We start from the raw sequence: 17,481 nt of genomic DNA, 5'->3' as shown, positions 1-17,481 counted from the left end.
TAGACTAGAGGCCCAGTGCACAAAATTCGTGCACAGGGGGTGTCCCTCAGCCTGGCCTGCACCCTCTCCAATCTGGGACCCCTCAGGGGATGTCCGACTGCCGGTTTAGGCCCGATCCCTAGATCGGGCCTAAACCGGCAGTCGGACATCCCTCTCACAATCCGGGACCGCTGGCTCCTAACCGCTCGCCTGCCTGATTGCCCCTAACCGCTTCTGCCTGCCAGCCTGATCGCCCCCTAACCACTCCCCTGCCGGCCTGATTGATGCCCAACTGCTCTCCTGCTGACCCAATCACCCCCAACTGCCCTCCCTGCCAGCCTGCTCACCCCAGCTTCACTCCCCTGCCGGCCCGATGACCCCCACCTGCCCTCCCCTGCTGTGACCCGCCTCCTCCACGCAAGGCGGTGGAGATGCCAGTACTGGCCTCCTCCATGCTGCATGGAGCCACGGGACCCCCAGGCCTCACCGCGCAGAGTGGCTGCTGGGCCCTGCCTCCGTTGTGCACGCGGCCATCTGTGGCAGCCATCCGCCATCGTGACAACGTCGCGCACAAGGGTGCAGGGACCACCTTGGCTTTTATTAGTAGAGATGTTCACACAAAGACTTGCTGTGAAATATTTTAAAATACTAATAGTTGTGGGATTTTAAGTAACTTAATTTTCTCTTTAGCACTCTTCTGTATTTTCAAAATTCTCAACATTATATATCTAAAACTTTCATGTTCAGAAAAACAGTAAATTGAAAAATCTCATTTAGGTAGATTTCAAGTCCAGTCAGCCCTACTTGTTTATTAGCATGGTTTTTAGCCTTGATCATTGGTTGAAACCTGATTATATTTCTTTGATTCCAAGAATTATTTTTCACATTTAAACATCTGTGAAATTGGGATAATTCTTATCCTAGACAGTATTACAGTTATGATCAGTAATAACTTTTTCTTATTTTACTGGGACATAAAATAATTATACAGCTTAGATTTGACAAAATATGGTCACTAGGTTGAAAGGGTCCTCGGGCTGCCCTAACCGGTTTGGCTCAGTGGATAGAGGGTCGGCCTGCGGACTGAAGGGTCCCAGGTTCAATTCCAGTCAAGGGCATGTACCTTGGTTGCGGGCACATCCCCATTATGGGGTGTGCAGGAGGCAGCTGATCGATGTTTCTAACTCTCTTCCCTCTCCCTTCTTCTCTGTAAAAAATCAATAAAACATATTTAAAAAAAGAAAAAGAGAGGGTCCTCGGGCTTAGGGCCAGTCGTGTTGGAAAGTGAAGGCACAGACTTCAGCACCACGTGTCAGCGGCTCCAGCTGGAGCACTGAGGGTGGCTGTGCTGCACACCAGCTGGCCCTAGTGGGGCTGTGTTCCGTGCTCACAGAGAAGGCTGGTCAGGGCACTTGACTCTCGTCGCCATTTGCTGTGGCCGTTCCTCGCAGATCGTGCAGGATTCAGTGTTCTCAACAGCGACTGACACTTGGGCAGCAGCTGGTGCCAGTGGTTGAGCACTGACACTGGGTAGCTTTTCTTACGTGTGTCTGACAGCTGACTCTGCTGGCACCTTGCCTTCTGGCTCTACCATGTGTCCAATTAAGAGAGAGTCCACCTGGCTCTGAAAGAGATTAACATTGAGATTGGATGGGGAGGCTCCCTACACAAGGCTTTGGGGCTGACACCAAGGTGTCGCCTTTGCCTGTGATCTTACCAGAGCCTGACACTGAGCAGGAGTGGTTTGCCAACGCAGACCAACTCCTCTGAGGCGCCTCTTTTTGCTCATCCATTTCTTAGCACCGATGGGCACCACTCACACTGAGAGCACTAGGGGCGTGTCCAGCCACCAGAGTTCTTTCCCCAGGACGCTGCCTCTAGGCAGCAACAGGGGTAAGTGCAGCTAATGTGCAGTGAGCGTTCGTCCTGTGCCAAGGGCTGGGCTAAAGGCTTTCCGTCCATTATTTCATTTACTGTTCACGAGGCACTGTTCTTATCCCATTTTTAAATTGAGCCAAATGACGCTCAGAGAGATTAATTACCAAGATTTGAACCCCGGTCTGCCTAATTCAGCGATTCTCAACCAGGGACAGTGTTGGCCCCCAGGGAACATTTGGCAATGTCCGAGGCCATTTTTTGATTGTCAACACTGAGGGTGGGGTGCTGTGGATGCCCAGTGGGTGGAGACTGGAGATCCTGAAGCAAAGGACAACTCCCCCAACAAGAATTCCCCGGTCCAGCGGGTCAGCGGTGCCGCACTCAGAGAGACCCTGGTCTACGTGAAAAGCGAATGCACCACCAAGAGTCCCGCTCGATTAAGAAAAGGCCCCTTTCTTCGGGAGAGGGGTCTAGAAATACGTTAAACTAACAGCAGGTTCTCATGAGCGTTCAAGTGTATGTTCCATAGCATTTAGCATTTATGACATGAATGGCATGATCTTTCTTTCCAGTGTGTGGGCTGTAAACATTCAGTGTGGAGGGTAAAGTTCTCATCCGTGTAGAAGCTAGATGAAAACTAGTTGAAAAGCAAAACTCCCTTGACGTCTGTTTCATTTTAAGAAATAGTCCAATGTAATACTTATGCAGCGTGTGCGATGTTCACATCTTCAGTAGTAAATGGGTCCATTCTCAGTAATTATTCTTAACGTACTGTGTTATATTTATCTAAGATGCCCTCCCTAGGAACTGCTTTATTAAGCTCATGGTAGGTGTGTGAATGTGCGGTCACACTAACGGCAGTCGTTGTTATTCACAGAAGACATAATCCCCTCAGAAAGCAGCTCCTTGTCCGACACGACCACCGGTGATGATCGTAAGTAGCTCCCCTTCCTTGTTTAAAATATCAGCTATTCTGAAATCAGAAGATAATATTTTTAGTTGACTGAAGCCTGCTTATTATTCTTCAGAGAGCAGTAGAGTGAACTCACTTGCATGTGTGCAGGAGGTCGGGAGGGGGGTTACCATGACCTGCACAGGTTGGCATCACGTCGCAGGACTGCCCATCGCATGGCTTTGGGAACCACGGCGCCTGGGTAAGCGAGGCTCTCACGAAGGGTGTGTGAGGCTCTGCAGGCTCTTCGTTAACTTCTTGCTGAAGGAACTATGTATCTGCATAAGTAATATGGAGACCTTCCCCCAGATTTTCCCACGGTGACATTTATACATTTGGAGTCCAAAATCAAACCAGGGAATACAGTGTAGACCGCGATGATCACTGTGTTCTGGATAGCTGGGAGTCTGTTACTTTCCTTAGGAAGAAGTACACATATTGGAAACTGGGCTACATGTCACTACGTCGGTCTCATAGATGCGTCCATGTGTTGGGTTGTGTTTGTTCCACGCGTTTCATGATGGGATGGGTTTCGTGGCAGGTGGCACCGTGTTTCCTTGCAATCCCTTGTGCTTCAGCAGAGGATGGCACTCTATCTGATGGGATTTAAGCAGTTTGGGGGAGCCCTTGACCCCCACTGCTTTACCTCCCCCCAGGTTTATGGTGTGTGAAGTGGTGCCATTCCAGAATCTTCCTTTGAGCTGAGCTTTGGTCAGACTTGCCATTCCTCTTTCAAAATACAGATCTTAGTGGGAGACCAGGCTCCCGTCTCTCAGCGTAGATCAGTTGCATCACCTCCAATGACAGGATGCACCTTCCGCAGCCAAAGAGGCCTAAGAACTTCAAAGGGAAAGTTGAACAACTTCCTCTTGGCCCTTTGCACACTGGGGTTTTTCTGTGATACAACCTTCGAAAACCTATAGTATCGCCGTTCCACCTAAGTCGTTATTGAATTGGCAACGTTGGATCAGGCCCCACAGAGTGTTCAGTCATTTCTTTTCTGCAGTGTATAAAATGTAAAAATAAATTTCCTGAAAGTCATGTGCTTCTTAAATCATCACAATTGCAGGAACACTTTGCTCACCAGATCTTCTCATTTCTTTCCTGGGCTGTTAGCACGGTATTTATTCACTTATTTGCTTCCCTACTTACTCATTCATTCATTCATTCATTTACTTCTTACAGCCAATGACACCTTCACTCTTGCTGGGCAGCGATCAAGTTCAGTGCCTCATTCTCCAAGAATTCTCCCCCCCAAGTCTCTGGGTATTGAGCGAATCCACTTCAGAAAGTCGTCCATCGGGGACCAGCTGGTGGATGCCAGGCAGCCCAGGTGAGCGCCACACCAGCAGGAGGGCAGACGCTCGCGGCCTTCGGGTCTTTTCTCCAAAATGGCCAGCCCACTTTTGTCTCATCCTCTTCGTCCTTTCAGAAGGGGTTATTTTGTAAGGCCGAATCATAGAAACTAGCCCAGTTATTCGTGGTGACACAAGTAGAAGAGTGCTTTTAGAAAACGTTTGGCTATTTCTTGCATTTAAAGGTTTATATTAAATTATAAGGACATTAATTATAATCTGGATTTGGGTAAAGTTCAGTTTTATAACCATGCTGTCAGGAAACAGTCATTAAATATCATTTCACCCAACCAAGTAATGAGACTGACAAGATCTTTCAAATGAAAATGGGACTTCAATTCATTAGAATCCATAAAATACATAATACAAATTTTTTCTCAAGTGTCTCAGGTAAAAATCATCAGGGTAATAACACCATATTTTTAAAAGATGACAGACCAGTGATTCCCAAAATTTGGCTACATGGATTAATACTAATTTTTTAACTAGGACCCAAGATAGGATGCCAACTGTTTGCTTTGCCTGATCAGAATGTTCAGACAACCCCATGGGGGGGAGGGAGGGAAGACACATAAATACCAAAAATACATCCACCACCATCATCATCGTCATCATCATAACAATAGTAATGAGATGAAGTTAACATTTATTGAGGACTTACTATGTGCTGTTCAGACACTGTTCAAAGTGCTTTAATGTATGTTAATGAATGTAATCCTCATGACAATTCTGACAGTATTGCTACTAGCATTGCCATTTACAGATGAGTACACCGAGGACCAGAACGCATGAATAACTTGTTGGGTTCGTCACCTAGTAGGTGTCAGAATTAGGATTTGAACCTAGGCAGCCTGCTCTAAAACCTGTGATGTGATTTTAATCAGTATGCTATACCTCATCTCAGGGAAGATGGAAACGAGTCTCCAAATAAAAATATTATTTGGATTAAATAATGTTTCGCTCATGAAAGTAAAACCAATATGAGGTTGTGTTTCTGAATTATCAAAGTTCCGTGAAACCTTTGCCACATATGAGTCCCAGTTTGTGGGTTGGCATTTAAAAACTTGCCTTACACAGTAGAGATCCAAGTGTCTACAGCTCTGCTAGCCAACATGATTAAGAGTAAATAAAATTTGAAATTCAGTTCCTTGGTTACACCAGCCCTGTCAAGGGCTAACAGCCCCATGTGGCTGGTGTTGTAGGTAGGACAGCACAGATACGCACATTTCCATCACTGAAGAGAATCCTCTGGACCGGCATTCTTCACGTCGAGGGAAACAAAGCTATTTCAGCACAAGGAAGAATTATAACTAACAATCATTATCTTAAAAATTATGCTCACATCCCCAGTAGCTTAAAATGAGTTTGCTCTTTGACCCAGTAATTTCACTTACTGGGATTTTTCCTGTGAATAGAGGATGCTCATTGCAGCATTGTGTATGCAGTTCTGAATTCTTTTTCCCATCACAGAGAAATGCTGTCGACACACAGCAGCCCTTACAAAACCCCGGAGAGGCGGCCCCCGGGAGGGCGAAGCATGCCCAGCACCCCCGTGCTCACCCGCAATGCCTACAGCAGCAGCCACTTAGAGTAAGAGCGCCCCCCTCGGCCTTGTGGGCTCTGTTACGCTTGGCTTTACGGTTCTGTTTTACTTTGTTGTGTTTTGTGATCAGTAAGGGACTTTGGGCAGCAGGTCTCTATTTTATGGATCTACATTTCTACTCACAGTTTTACATTTGTCGGCAAAGAACATGTATCATGTTCAAGTCAATATTGTAATGTTTTGCACCCTAACCTTTCCAACCAGATACTGCCATTTGCCATGCACTGGCGAGGGTGAAGATAGTGACAGTAGCGGCATTTTGAAGTGTTCGCTGAAGGCCGCGCTAACTCTTTTACGTGCCGCGCATTATTTAGTCCCCGCAGCGAGCCTAGTTGTAGATACCGGGTACTGCCTTTGTCCTCATTGTACAGGGGAGGACGTGAGGGCCAGAGAGGTGGGACACCGGGCCATGCTCGCCCGGCCGGGGAGTGGCAGAGCCCGACGCCCAGGCCCTGAGCCTGCGTGGCCCGTCCTGTGGAAGCCGGGCCTGTCAGAGGCTGGGGTTTCGGCTTTGATGCAGGTTTATCTTCCTGCTTCTCAAGAAAGGCCGTGGCTGACACACTTGACAGAACCCGGTTCTTTTCTCATTGTGACCATGGCCGTGAACTGAAGGTGAACGCTGGGTTCCGGTGCACGGTCGGCCTTGGAACCCGTGAGAGCCCTGTCGCCGTTCGTGGCTCTGAAGTCCTTCCCCGGGGCGCGTTTTCCTTGGTGTGGCCCCGTCCGTCCCTCCTTTCCGCTTGACAAGCTTGCCTGTCTCCCTCAGGCCCGCATCCCCCCAGCACTGCCGCCAGCGGAGTGGCAGCCTGGAGTCCCAGTCGCACCTGCTGTCGGAGCTGGACCACGACGGGCCGTTCTTCTCCCTCTGCCGGGCCCAGCGCAGCAGCAGCACCGAGGTCCTGGACGACGGCTCCTCCTGCACCAGCCAGTCCAGCGCCGAGTACTACTGCGCGCCGCCCGCCGCCGGCCCCCGCCACAGCGCCCACACCCTGGACGCCCGCGCCCGGGGCCGGCGGAGGTCCAGGAAGCAGAGCGCCGCCCCGTCGAGCTCGGGGAGCATGCCCAACCTTGCGCAGAGGGACAGTCTGAGGGACGGCGTCCACGCCCAGGGCCGCGAGCAGCCTTCCTCCTACTACATCGGGTGCACGCCCTTCGCCGAGTGTGACCTGTACTACGGCGGCGGCTACGTCTACGAGAACGACACGGAGGGACAGTACAGCGTCAACCCTTCCTACCGCCCCTCCGCCCACTATGGATACGACCGCCAGAGGGACTACAGCCGGTCCTTCCACGAAGACGAGGTGGACCGGGCGCCCCCGAACCCCTATGCCACCCTCCGGCTGCCCAGGAGGGCCGCGGGCTCTGAGCGCGTCACCAAGCACGTCCACAAGGCCCTGGTGGCAGAGCACCTGCGCGGCTGGTACCAGCGGGCCTCGGGGCAGAGGGAGCAGGGCCACAGCCCGCAGAGCAGCGTGGACTCGGACCGGGCGTCACAGCGATGCCTGGGGCTGGCGGGGCTGCAGGTGCCCTGCTCGCCGGGCAGCCGCGCGTCTTCCTACTCCTCAGGTAAGAACAGAGGAGGCACGTGCCAGCAGTGGGGCTCAGTGGTCGAGCGTCGACCTCTGAACCAGGAGGTCACGGTTCGAGCATACGCCCGGTCAGAGCATACGCCCGGGTTGCGGGCTCGAACCCCAGTGTGGGGTCTGCAGGAGGCAGCTGATCAGTGATTCTCTCTCATCATTGATGTTTCTGTCTTTTCTCCTCCATTCCTCTCTGAAATCAATAAAAATATGTTTTTTAAAATAAGAAGAAAGAATAGAGGAGGCACTTGATGAGGATTTAACTTGCCCCTTGTTCCCCGCCCGCCCAGAACCACACCCCGCGAGGATCAGGAGCCAGCGCCAAGGTCAGGAGAGGGGTAGCAGGGGCGCACCCACAGGAAGAATGGCCAACGGAAAAGCAGTTCCCTCCAGCTTTGCGACCAACACAGTCCACATGGGTCTGTTGAAGGAAGTTGTAGATTGAACGCCCTACGTTAGGGGCTTCACAGACTTTATCTTTTCTGGGCCTTATAGTGACAGTCACATCTTTTAGGTCATTGAGGTTTGATATGTTAAAAGAACAGACTAAAGCCTTCAGGTGTGAGAAAGCCATCACACCGCCTTCCCTGTCCGCCACCGGGAGTTTGATCCGTTTGTTTGGCTGCTCTGGTACCTGCTTCTCGTAATTGTGACAGAAGCTGGAATTGACTAAGCACTGTTCCTGGCACCGTTTGAAGAACTTTGCATGTCTTGACTCAATTCAATAATCATATATAGTCCGCTTTACGGTTGATGTAAGGGATTTCCAAAGATAGTTTTTGATTGGTGTTCCCTTCATGCATTGACGTGGGCCCCTAACTCTGCTGACATTTGTGGTGGACTCACGGCCTAACCCCGGCTGTGCCAAGCACTTGAAGTAGAGAAACCGGTGGCTACGAGGAGTGTCTGTCTGGTTTAACTCAGCAAACCCGCAGGCACATCCCGGAGGCGGGAGGCGGCCAGAGCACCGCCTGGCCTTTGTGAGCTCACACCTCGTTAGCAGCCAGAGGAATATATGACAATGGAGCAATTTTAGAGCTTCTAAGAAATGAATGAACTTTTGAACAGCGTGAACCCCTGAGGGCATGAGTCTTGCCCCCTCCTTCAAGCATGACTAGTGAGGTGTGCACAGGGATTCCCAGCCATGGAGCAATAGTCAGTGAAGACTGTAGCTTTAAAAGTGTCCTCAGCTTGTTGCCCTGGCCGCTCTGGCTCCTTGGATAGAGCGACGGCCTGTGGGCCAACGAGTCCTGGGTTTGATGCCGGTCAAGGGCATGCACCTTGGTGCAGGAGGCAACCAATCGATGTGTTTTCTCTCACATCCGTGTTTCTCTCTGTCTTTCCCCTCTCTTCCACTCTCCCTAAAAATCAATGGAAAAATGTCCTCGGGTGAGGGTTAAAAAAAAGTTTTATCAGCTTGTTGACAAGGGGCATTTCCATGGAGATTTCTGTTTGGGTTTGAGTCCTTTTATTTGCGCAGGACTTTGGACTTGCGCTCGTGCTTTCCCGCCTGTCACCACATCTAACACTGAAAAGGCTCCTGTCGTTGCTGCTTGTTATTTATGGCTCTGATCTCGAAAACGCCTTTCTTCCCCTAACGATCAGGGCGTCGTGAGAAACTTTCAGAAACCAAACCTGGGCACAGAGCTTCAAGGAAAAACGTAGCGCCGAGGGCGTGGGCAGCGGCAGGGCACAGGGCTGGGCAGTGCCTCCTGGATGGTGAGGCCGGGCGCAGGGCTGGGCAGTGCCTCCTGGACGGTGAGGCCGGGCACAGGGCTGGGCAGTGCCTCCTGGACGGTGAGGCCGGTGAGGCAGGTGGGACTCAGCGCCAGCAGCACCCGAGCAGCTGGCTCTGGTTGGGGGCTAGTGAGATGGAGTTACCGCGTCCTGGTTTGAACCCGGAGCGAGCCCTGCAGACACCGGCTGGACTGGCCCCACAGCACACAGGCCGCTTCCTAAGGAATGCGAGATGGAATCCGGGCTCCCAGGACTCCTTTGGGAATGTTCCTCGCTCCTGCTGCTATTTTACAGCCAAAGGAGTGTATTACAACAGGCATGTGTCATTCTCATGCAGACATAGGTTCCCAATTTTTTGCCAAGTTATCAGGGGTTTGTAGTTCTTCCAGCCACCTAAGAGCTCTCGGTGACTTGGTTGTAGCGGTACTGGCAGCCTCCGTGTATTGTCATCTTACCCTGTGCATGCAGCGCGCTCAGCACTCTGTGTGCTGATACCACTTCATGGACGTCGTTGTGTTTATTTTTATCACTCTGATTGTACAGCCGAGGCGTGTCCAGCTAAAGAGTGCAAATGGCCCTGCCCAAGCCCCAAGGCTAGTAAGTGGCGAGTGGGAGTTGGATCCCAGCGTGGACCTAACCACGGAGACGGGTGAAACGTTCCCGAAGCTCACAGCGAGAGGGTTACGTCCTTGGGTCAAAACCTGTGGCATCTGGGGTTTGGGGATGTTGGTCTCACGTGGGTCACAGTGCTGGGTGGGTGAGAGAGAGAGGAGGGTTGGCTGGCAGGAACAGAAACGAGGACAGCGGAGAGGACCCTGAGCAGTGCTGGTTATCTGAGTCCTGGGGGACTAGCCGGGCGCTCTGGTCGCCTGGGCACCCGGGTGTGGAGCAGGGCTGGCTTTAGGAGGACGGCAAATGCCCAGCGGAGAGGCATTCACTGGCCTTTGCTCCCCGATTATGCCCTGGCCTTGTCCAGGCCAGCCCCTCAGTAGGACTAACCCATTCTTCCTGAATCCTTTCTATGCTAGTTCCCTCGCCCGCGTCCACCTTTTCATAAAGGCAAGAAATAGGCCTGGATCCTCCTAGTGACCGCGGCTGCCCGTGGCTGAGGAACAGTCAAGTCCCAACTCACCTGGGGAACGCTTCCTCCAAGGGCAAAGGACCTCGGCTGCCCCTCACCCCGACGAAGCCCCGTGCAGCCACCAGAGCCCAGTGAGAGTCTCGATAGCGCTGGCTCGTCTTTTGGTATTTTTTAAACGTGGCTTGTCTTTTCATTTACCTCATCCCCATCGATAACATTAATAGTTATCACTTATTGAGTGCCTCCTCTGTGCCAGGAACAGTGCTGAGTGGTTTCATACATTACCGTCCTTAATCCTGATGTTTCCTGTATGAGAGTGTATTTACGTTATTATCTGCACTTTTCAGATGAAGAACCTGAGCTGAATGAGGGTAAGCTATTTGCCCACAGTCATACGGCCATAAGCGACCAAACGGGAACCAATGTGTGGTTTCCAGACATTGGTTCATACGCTCTGTTTTGCACACAGCTGATGATAAAGTACGTGTAAATGGCCCAACCAGTTTTCATTGTAAATATTACCAGTAATTTTGTCTATTTTTCCGTTTTTATTTCTAGTGTCTTCTACGAACGTCTCCGGGATCTGGCGGACCCAGATGACAGCAGGGCTTTCTGAGTACGACGCCCCAGCACATGCTTCCTACACCAGCTGCTACGGCAGCTTCTGCAGCCCGCTGCCCTCTCCAGGCAGGTGAGGAAGCAAAGCTCAGGCACTCAGTCCCTGCTGCAGGTCACAGGAAGCCAGGAGCCCTGACTTACTTTATGGAGGCTGAATAATCTAGCTCCAGGGCGGCAAAGGATAGCCTATGGGTCAACGCCAGCCGCCACCTGTTTTTATAAATAAAGTTTTATTGGAAAACAGCCATGCTCATTCGTTTCATATTATGGATGGCTGTTTTTGCACCATGAGGGCAGAGCTGAGTAGTTGCGATAGACCGTATGGCCAGCAAAGCCCAAAATACCTGGCCCTTTACGGGAAAGTTTGTTGACACCCTAATCTAGCTCCTTCAAATGTGACCCTGTTCTTAGAGTTCCGTACCTTAAATTGTGTCTGAAGGTTTTGTTTTTAGTTGTAGTACTTGAAACTGTGTAATTGATTTATCGATTTAGACTCTTCTGGGACCTTGCAGGAGAAATCTCTCTGCTGCAGGAAAACCTGTTCATACCAAGATTCCTCATGAACAGGTGCCGCTTCACTCCAAACACGTGCTGCCGTTTTGTGTCTGACCCTGTGTTTATTACGAAGCAACAGACACAGCCAGCTGTCCTATGTGTAAAAAGTAGTTCTTTATAAGCATTTAGAGGAAATATGTAAGAACGCTTTGTCAAAATGTGGTTGTCAAAATGATTGCAAATTCTGAATTGCACCTTTTTCAATTATTCGTGTTACAGAGGAGAAGTCAAGTTTGAAGAGGTCATTTCTCCCTGTCAATTTCTCATAGACTATTATTCACACCCACGGTACCAAAAAGTAGAACATTTTCTGGGATTTTTAGAAAATTCAATTGTGCTTCAGGCATAGATTTACACAGACAATACTTATAAAGGGCTTTAGACTGGTGAATTTGATATGTTAGTTTCTTTTTTTAAAATCTTTATTGTTGAAAGTATTACATAGGTCCTCCTTTTCCCCCCATTAGCCTCTTCTAGCCCGCTCCTGTTCCCCGCCCCCGCCCCCCAGGCCTTCAGCACCCCGTTGTTCTGTGGGTGATGCATATATGCATACAAGTTCATTAGTTGATCTCTCCCCACCCACTTCCCCCTGCCTTCCAGAGGTTAGTTTCTCATTAAAGCTCTCAGTGTTATAAGCAAATGGACACATTCATCCCCAAAAGCCTTATTTTTCTTCTCCATATTCAGCAGGAGTTTTTCTTGGCTTGAAATATTAGTCCAATTGTCTCAACTCAACAAAGGCTGTGCTCAAAATAGAATTTTAATGAAAATATACTTCAGAGGATATGACATAGCTTGGATTTCTGTAAATAATGCTTGAGAATGAGTTAGGAGCAAGAACTAAAATGATTTTGGCCCAGAATTTGTGTTGATTGGATGAAAAGAGGACTCCCCTCGCCCCAAAGTGAACTCCACCCTCCGCCAGTGAATGCCTCTCTGCTGGGCATTTGCCGTCCTCCTCAAGTCAGTTCTAATCATCTTGTATAATACACGTGCAAATAGTTTTCATGTTTATATACTTTTTAAAATTTTGTATTGATTGATTTTTAGACAGAGGAAGGGGGAGTGAGAGAGAGAGAGAGAGAAAGAAGAAACATCGATTTGTTGTTCCACTTCTTTGTGCATTCATTGGTTTATTCTTGTATGTGCCCTGACCAGGGATCGAACCCACAATCTTGGCGTATTGGGACGATGTTCTAACCAACTGAGCCCTTGGCCAGGGCTATAATACTTTTGCTTTCCTCTTTTGTTGACCCAGTTAGAAATGGTATAAAACATTCACTGTGTAAGCAGTTCTGATCATGTCCTTTACACAGCTCTCACTGGACTCAGGAAGTGCTGGGTCTTTAGGGACCCTCTGCTTTTAGGGAGTCTGCCATGTACTTCAGCCAGCCTCGGTGGCTGGACGGAGCAGTCTGAGGTCCAAGGGGCACAATGGGCAGGAAATTAGAACTATTTAAAGATCCCTATTGTGTGTGTGCACATACACTTAATATGAGCTCATTGTGGAAAATTAAGAAAATAATAAAGAGATAAATAAGTAGAAATAGTTTACCCATAACTCCACATTATAGAGATAGCAGCTATTAACATTTTGGCACATTTCTCCCATTTTTCTGTATCCATTTTTAACATGGTTGTAATGGTACCATATATACAATTTTACATCTTTAATCGTATATGAAATTCTACATTCCAATTATTCACTAAATATAACACAAACACATTTCCATATTTTTTAAAGTTCTTTAATCTTTATTTTATGTGACCAATATAATATTCCACTAATAAATACATCGTACTCTATTTAAAAATTACCCACATTTTGAATTTGAATGATCTTGGATTTTCTTTCCTTCTTATTTTAAGTAATGCTGCTATTAATACCTTTTTATAAAACGTTTGTCCGAATTCCAGATTACTTCCCTAGGATTTATTCCAATTAGTAGAATTAAAGGGTTAAATTGAAAAGTATATTTTTAAAGCTCTTTCTTTTCAGAAATATTTGCCAGTTTATCTCCCAGCCACGGATATGGGAGTGCTTATTTTCACTCATATGTCTATTTAGGATTTTTTATATATATATATTTTATTTTATTGATTTTTTACAGAGAGAAAGGGAGAGAGATAGAGAGTTAGAAACATAGATGAGAGAGAAACATCGATCAGCTGCCTCCTGCACACCCCCTACTGGGGATGTGCCCGCAATCAAGGTACATGCCCTTGACCGGAATCGAAGCCGGGACCTTTCAGTCCGCAGGTCGACGCTCTATCCAGTGAGCCACACCGGCTTCAGCTAGGATTTTTTTTTTAATTATCGTATAGTTTCCTCAATTTAATAAGGCAAGTATAATAGCAGCCATCCATAAAGCTTTAGAAATTTTGCCCTAAAATTGCATGTTATTATTGATGAAAACATAATTTTTAAAACAAGAGAAATTGGGTTTCAAGGTAAAGATGGAAAACTTTAGATCTTCAGTTAAAGATTTGAAATGCTTAGCAATAAATCAGTGATTAGATCAATATAAATGAAATGCATGTTATTTAAAGATCTTTTCCCGCCGGGTGTCCAGGTCTTAATACTACAGAAAACTATACAGTTGTTTTTTTAAAATATATTTTATTGATTTTTTACAGAGAGGAAGGGAGAGGGATAGAGAGTTAGAAACATCGATGAGAGAGAAACATCGACCAGCTGCCTCCCGCACACCCCCCACCGGGGATGTGCCCGCAACCAATGTACATGCCCTTGACCGGAATCAAACCTGGGACCCTTCAGTCCGCAGACCGACGCTCTATCCACTGAGCCAAACCGGTTTCGGCAGCTATACAGTTTTACAAAATATATATATTTTTTTTTTCTTAAAGGTGTGGTAGAATTGTCAGTGGCATAAACTTCCCACAGTTAGAAAGGTTCAGGTGTCTTGTTACACCTGATATACAGCATAGTCAAAGCGTGGTTCTGCTGCTGCAAATTGTGTTTTCAAATAACTTTCCTTTCACTCCCCGTTTCCCACTTCCCTTCCTCTTCCCTGTTTCACTCTGCCTGTCACTAGGCAAAACCAAGGGCTTCTGTCCCAGAGAGCAGCTGTGTCTGCAGACGTGAGAGCAGTGGTCAGTGCTCTCTTGCTAGGGGTAGCCAGCTGTAAGTACCGCCCGTCTGCACGTGCCTCTCGCATCACGGGCGTTCTGCTTGCTCTGGCTGATGTGTGGAGTTACGGAAACCCGACTTTGTTCTTGATTATATGAAACCACTAAATGCCTGGATTCGCATCGTATTTATATCCAAAGCTCTTTCTCCAAAGGTTTTTTATTCCCTTTAGTAAAAGGCATTGAGATTTCAGATAAAAGGAAATCTACTAACTACCTTGCCTCTTCTAACCTGCTACTACAGAATGAGGTTCTGCTTATTGGAATGGTTTGTGTAATAGGATGCTCTCATTTGGATATACCATCCAAATGTGCCTGTAATTTGTATATATGATGATGTTTCCAATTTACACTTGACCCATAAACCCTAGGGATCTAAAATATGTCCCAAGATGCTGCTGCCTCCCTCTAAATATATTCCTTTATCTTTGAGGAAAGCATCTGGTATATCCCTTAATTGGAAGAATACTTAAAATGTGGCTGTCAATACCTTTTAAAAAGTTTAAAATATGACTCTCACATAAATGGAAAATGGACATGTGTCAAAGATTTATTTAACTCATTACTGACAGAACTAACATAATGGTAAAGCTGGTTCCAAGAGAATTCAAGAGACTATTCAACACACGGAGAGAGAAAGCACCAGGCACAGACCAGTGGGCGGCCCACGGGCCGTTAGACAGGAGTCATTTCCATCTCCTCCAGGCAAATAGCTCTAAGTTGCCATGGAATTTAGCACCGTCTGGGTCTCAGTCGTGGTAAGTGTGAGTTAGACAAACGTGTGTGCTTCTAGAGAACTAACACTCCCGCATGGACTGCAGGACCACAGCCATCCTTATTTCCAAGTTGTGGGTACTTTTCTTAACAGCGCTTTCTTCTAACGGCTTTGAGTGGTGGTGTGTGTCCTGTGGGAACCAAGATGCCCGGTGGTGACTGTTGTGCTTTCCTCCCCAGGCAGTACGCAGAGGCCGGGGCCCTGGACGGCGCGGCCGGGGGCCGGCGGGCGGGCGGCCTGGAGGCGGCCGAGCAGGGGCTCCTCTGGCACGAAGACTCCAAGCCCGGGACCTTAGTCTGAGCTGAGCGGCTCCCCTGCCCGCGATCTCACTGTGTGCCTTGGAATGCGTTCCTCTTCCCAGAGGCTGTTTGGCATCAGAGGATGAAAAGAGGACTCCCCTCGCCCCAAAGTGGACCCCACCCTCCGCCGCACAAAGCCCCCGGACACCTGCCTTCCACGTCCAGGCCTCCCTGGCGGAGCGGCAGGGCCACCAGCCCTCCGTGGCCCAGGGCGGCTCGGCCTTCCCCAAAGCGAGCACTTGGAAAGGGAGAAAAGCTGCGAGGGCAACCCCAGAACTGTGAAAAGCGCTGCCAGCATCCCCCAGGGCAGCGAGGGGGGCTTGCAGGGCACAGTTCCCAATGGATGGCGGGAGCCGCGGCCAGCTGCCCCGGAGGCGGCTCCAGAGCCGCCGGGGAGGACGCTGCTCCCCCCAGGAACAAGGAGACAGTATTGGAGAATTACTTGAAGAGGAGCTGGGTTTTCATGAAGTTCTGAACGAGTGGACACGTCTTTAGATTTTATAGAGTGACGGTCTTCATAAGCACCAGACAGTGGGTTCCACACAGACTTGCTGCGTGGCGCCCTGCAATGACCCCAGGGCCCGGGACCGCAGCCCTGGGAGCTGGCCACCTGCTGGGGGGCATCCAGGTCCCAGCCCCCCTCTCCCCCCCTTTCCTTCCTGCACCAGTCCAGGAGGAGCTGTTATTCAGGCTGTTAACGCTCCAACGTGGCTGTCATTTGAAATGGCAGACTTGATATGGAAAGTTTATAATCAAGAATTTGAAATAGTATTTTGAGGTGATACAGAAAGGACCCAAAACAAAATAAAGAAAAAAAAAAGCACATCATGTTAGATGAATTGTGTGCCTTAAAATGGTGACTTGTTAGAAAAGTGAGCTATTGCCTGAATTCCACAGGGAGTTCTAAGTCACCAAGTGACACAAACCAGATTAGTCATTGAAAGTACAGAAACTCCAAGCTGCGGGAGATTTAATTATGAGGCTAAAACTACCTCATACTTTCCGTGGAAGAACTAATTAGCTATGGTTATGGTTGAGTTTTTTAAACAAGTATTTCCATATTCCAGATCTTTGTCGTCTTTACTCTGCTTCAGAATTCCCTAACAGGTGCTCCTCCCCCCTTTTATACAGGTTTCTTGTTCATATTGTGACTAGAGCAGTTTCTGAACAACTTTTTGGAACATTTTCTATCTATATTCCAAAGCATGTAGTATTTACATAAAGTGGATTTGTTAAACTGGTCCTTAGTCATTTGTATCATTAAAAATGAAGTTTGGGGGGGAGGGGCGTTGGAACAAAAAAAGACATGCAAAAAATAACATTCCTTTTGCATACTTGTATAGCCTTCTAGAAACAGGAATACCCTTTTGCATATTCTTTTACTGTTCTGACTTTTTAAGACCTATTATTTTTACATAGGTCAATAAACTGAAGTGTGCTACTGAAAATGTTTCCGTATCCCTCCATTTAAGTTCATGGCTCACACAAGCAGTTTAAGGTGCTCTACTTCAAGTAATCATGTTGGACAAGATTGCAGATTCTCAGTTACATAAGTATTACCGTATTTTATTGATTTCAAGATGCAAGTTTTTTATATTCACATCCATGAAAGCAAGGTGGCTCTTGATTGATGGCATGTTCTAGTTGAATTGGTAGTTTTTTCTTTCTTAGGATGCATAAAATAACGCTGTGTCTTACAAGAACTTGTTTTAGAATTGATGAAATACAGTAGTGTACTGCCTCACTGACGTGAATGCTTAGGCTTTTTAATCTTGAGGATGTTTTCTTATAACATGTAATTCATCCTAGTCTTGCTGACTAGCAAACCGGTCTTTAAAACTCAAGAAAACATTTCGCCTGACATTTTTTATCCTGCACAATGGGAAGAGGGAGTGGGAAATGAAATAAAGGGAGATGTT

General features: G+C 48.0%; 1 protein-coding gene across 5 annotated transcripts in view; it reads left to right on the top strand.

Moving 5' to 3' along the window:
• The window catches only part of FRMD4B (FERM domain containing 4B), a 336,244-nt gene extending 319,439 nt beyond the window's left edge, over positions 1 to 16,805 (top strand). For 3 of the 5 annotated variants that reach the window (XM_079795693.1, XM_079795691.1, XM_079795694.1), the window contains 7 exons: positions 1,780 to 1,872; positions 2,735 to 2,791; positions 3,995 to 4,142; positions 5,635 to 5,754; positions 6,534 to 7,333; positions 10,724 to 10,856; positions 15,443 to 16,805. In XM_079795693.1, the coding sequence (XP_079651819.1) occupies positions 1,780 to 1,872; positions 2,735 to 2,791; positions 3,995 to 4,142; positions 5,635 to 5,754; positions 6,534 to 7,333; positions 10,724 to 10,856; positions 15,443 to 15,563 (1,472 nt within the window). In that variant the 3' untranslated portion in view covers positions 15,564 to 16,805. The other 2 variants (XM_079795692.1, XM_079795695.1) reach the window with 2 other exon arrangements.
• The last annotated feature ends 676 nt before the right edge of the window (positions 16,806 to 17,481 follow it).

This window comes from Cnephaeus nilssonii (genome assembly GCF_951640355.1).
Source record: "Cnephaeus nilssonii genome assembly, chromosome: 17".
Classification (NCBI taxonomy): Eukaryota; Metazoa; Chordata; class Mammalia; order Chiroptera; family Vespertilionidae; genus Cnephaeus; species Cnephaeus nilssonii.
The sequence above is the reverse complement of the archived record's forward strand: the minus strand, read 5'-3'. Positions and strand labels throughout refer to the sequence as shown.